The following is a 3,140-nucleotide window of genomic DNA, read 5'->3' as shown; positions in this document are numbered from 1 at the left end:
GAGCGAGCAGGCAAGTGAGAGAATGAGGAAGAGAAGAGAAAAATATGTATGTGTGTGTGTATGCGTGTGTATGCATTTGTAAGAGAGATGTTCATTCCGGTGTGGAGCCAGACCCTCTCACCTCTACCGTCAGCCAGACAGCGGTTGTAGCCCACAGGGCTGAGGTACTCAAACACAAACACAGCAATCGCCGACACCAGCAGCAGCATCACGAACATCATCACCCACACATCAGCACTGAAGGGCTCTGAGAGAGAGGCAGAGAGAAAGAGAAAGGCCAACGGAGGGAGGGCGAGAGAGAGAAAAATATGCAAATGAAGAGTACACAGAGAAACAAAAAGTGAGTGAGATAGAGGCGAGGGAGAGGAAGTCAGAGAGAGAGAGAGTAGGAAAGAAAAGATTGGAGGGGAATGAGACAGACAGAAAGAGAGAGAGTTAAGCACATTATAATTCAGTCTCAGTACACACTGGACGGAACGTTTGGGCGATACTGTAAAGTTGGCAGCGTTGGCAGAGTCTGTTGTGGGTCACACTCACCGAGGAAGGCAGAGGGCGAGACGGTGCCGTTGCTACGGGATACCATGACGCTGATGCCTGTCTCGATGAAGGGAACCGAGAAGTCAATGACCTCTGACCTCTCCTTGTTGATGGTGAGGGAGCCCACAGCCATGTGGGCCTTCTTTGTCTCCACCTGAGAGAGAGAGAGGTGGAGAGAGACGGTAGGGAGACAGGGAGAAACAGATGGTGAGGGAGCCCACAGCCATGTGGGCCTTCTTTGTCTCCACCTGAGAGAGAGAGAGGTGGAGAGAGACGGTAGGGAGACAGGGAGAAACAGTAGGGAGAGAGGGAGTGAGAGAGAACGAGAAAGGTCAATGAGAGACAGTTTCTACACATCAAGAACAGTCAAAGTGGAGACTTGTGATCCCCAGTGCGGGAGGGGAAGGTCAGAGAAACAGAACGACGGAGGTGAGGCAGAACAGACAGAACGAGGGAAGGAGAGAGACAGAACGAGGGAGGGAAGGAGGGAGAAAGACAGAATGAGGGAGGGAGGGAGAAAGACAGAACGAGGGAGGGAGAGACAGACAGAATGAAGGAGGGAGAGAGAGAGCGAGGGAGGGGAGGGAGAGACAGACAGAACGAGGGAGGGAGAGAGAGAGAGAACGAGGGTGGGAGGGAGAAACAGACATGAACACGGTAGGGAGAGAGAGAACGAGGGGGAGGAGGAGACAGACAGACAGAACGAGGGAGGGAGAATTGGGTTACCACAGTGGGTCACAGCAGCTTGAAATAACCACCCCATTGCCATTGCCTCCTCCTTCCTCTCCTCCCTGCTTTCCATCCCTCCCTTCGTGCCCCTCCATCTCTACAGGTATATTTAGCCCTAAATACCTGGGCCCTACAGCACCAGGGTAAAGTGGGACAGAACTGACTGAGTTAATAAGGTATGAATGTGAATGACAGAGGGAGGGAAAGAGAGGGGGAGTGAGACTTTTTCCTTTACCTGTGGTCTGTAGGTTTGCGTGCCAAGGATTTGTTTGTGTTAGTGTGTGTGTCCCCAGGGGGGGGGCAAGTCTGTCCAGCAGTGTACCCACTTCCTCTCTCTTTCCGTATTCTCCCTCCCACGGCTTGTACTCTCTCCGTTATGAAAGTGACCTATGTGGGTGGTACTGGGAATGAGCGAGCGAGCGAGAATTCTTGCGTGTGTTCTGTGTTCACGTCTGTCGATGTTTGAAGCCAAACTCATGTAATCAAGAGTTTTGCCTCAAATATTTGAGGATTAGCCTTCACTCCATCAATGCCGACACCAGTGAACAAAATGAAGTCAGCACAAAATGGAGCGGAGGGACCAACTTTAACCCTGCAGTGACTTCTCTCTTTTATGCACAGCTCTGGTACATTGTGTAAGTCAAGAGGCATCTATGTGATCCACGCGGTCGTCGTGTGTACATCTGGGGTCATTAAGAGAGTGAGATACGTCCTCTGAGCGGCGCTGGGACGGACGCTTTATTCCATTAACATTCCTCTTCTAGGTGGAATAGAGACGGTACACCAGCATCCTTTTAGTCCACATGAAACACACCCCTTTATAACAGGTGACCGTTCTGCGCTTGGAGGCCCAGTATCCATATTAAATCTAAGTGGCTTTGAATAAGAGAGTCTGTTAAATGGCTGAAATGTATAATGTCAATGTGGATTATACTGTAGGTAGGACAAGTGGATTATGTTAGTCCTGTCTAGGACAGTGGTAATGTTAGCGCTGGGCCGGGAGTTAGTTTTCTATTGACAGTGATATGTAGTCCTGTCTATGGACAGTAACTATGTATGTCCTGTCTATGACAAGTGGATATGCAGTCCTCTTGACGTGTCACGTCTATGACAGGCGATATGTAGTCTGTACTATGACAGTGGATATGTAGTCTGTCTCAGATCAGTATGGATACTTAGTCTCTGTGCAACTGACTGTTCTTCTATGACAGTGCATATGTATCCTGTGCGTATGACACAGTGGATATGTAGTCCTGTCTTATGACAGTGGATATGGTCCTGTCTAACAGTGGATATGTAGTCGTCGACTGGAAACTGTCTATGACATGTGGTATGATCCTGTCTATGACATGTGATATGTAGTCCTGGTCTATGTCAGTGACTATGTAGTCCTGTTCTTATGCACTGGATATGAGTCCTGTCTTGACAGTGGATAGTTCGTATAATATAGTATCCTGTCTATGCAAGTGGATATGATAGTCCTGCTGCATGCAGTGATTACTGTAGTCCTGTCTATGACACAGTGGATATTGTCCGTAGAGTCTTGTCCTGTCTAATGAACAGTGGATATAGTCCTACAGTCGTAGTCTGCTCTATGACGAGTGGATATTAGTGCCTATTCCATGTATCGAGTGGATATGAGTCCTGTCTATGACAGTGGGGATAAAATATTTTTTTGTAAATACTAGTTTCCTTGGGTCATATGACGTGGATATGTTTGATTGCTGTTCTAGACTGAGTGATAGTAGTTCAGCTACAGTAAATCCTCTATGACAGTGATTATGTAGTCCTGTCTAGTTGACGAGTGGGAGTATGATCCTTCGTAACATGAATGATGTTAAGTCCTCGATGACAGTTGGAATTATGTAGTCCTG

General features: G+C 48.0%; 2 protein-coding genes across 2 annotated transcripts in view; one reads left to right on the top strand and one right to left on the bottom strand.

Moving 5' to 3' along the window:
* The window catches only part of LOC112070204 (glutamate receptor ionotropic, NMDA 2B-like), a 2,536-nt gene extending 1,849 nt beyond the window's left edge, over positions 1–687 (bottom strand). Inside the window, exons 1-2 of the mRNA XM_024137625.2 lie at positions 538–687; positions 122–247 (exon numbers count right to left, since the gene is read on the bottom strand). Of these exons, the coding sequence (XP_023993393.2) occupies positions 122–247; positions 538–670 (259 nt within the window). The 5' untranslated portion in view covers positions 671–687. The remainder of the gene's footprint in view (positions 1–121; positions 248–537) is intronic.
* A 185-nt stretch (positions 688–872) lies between these two features.
* Positions 873–3,140, top strand: part of LOC112070207 (epithelial discoidin domain-containing receptor 1) — a 32,201-nt gene continuing 29,933 nt past the window's right edge. Inside the window, 1 exon segment of the mRNA XM_070438873.1 lies at positions 873–943. Within this exon segment, the coding sequence (XP_070294974.1) occupies positions 873–943 (71 nt within the window).

Source organism: Salvelinus sp. IW2-2015, unplaced genomic scaffold (genome assembly GCF_002910315.2).
Source record: "Salvelinus sp. IW2-2015 unplaced genomic scaffold, ASM291031v2 Un_scaffold1255, whole genome shotgun sequence".
In the NCBI taxonomy this organism is placed as follows: domain Eukaryota; kingdom Metazoa; phylum Chordata; class Actinopteri; order Salmoniformes; family Salmonidae; genus Salvelinus; species Salvelinus sp. IW2-2015.
This window is presented reverse-complemented; position numbering and strand designations above follow the sequence as displayed.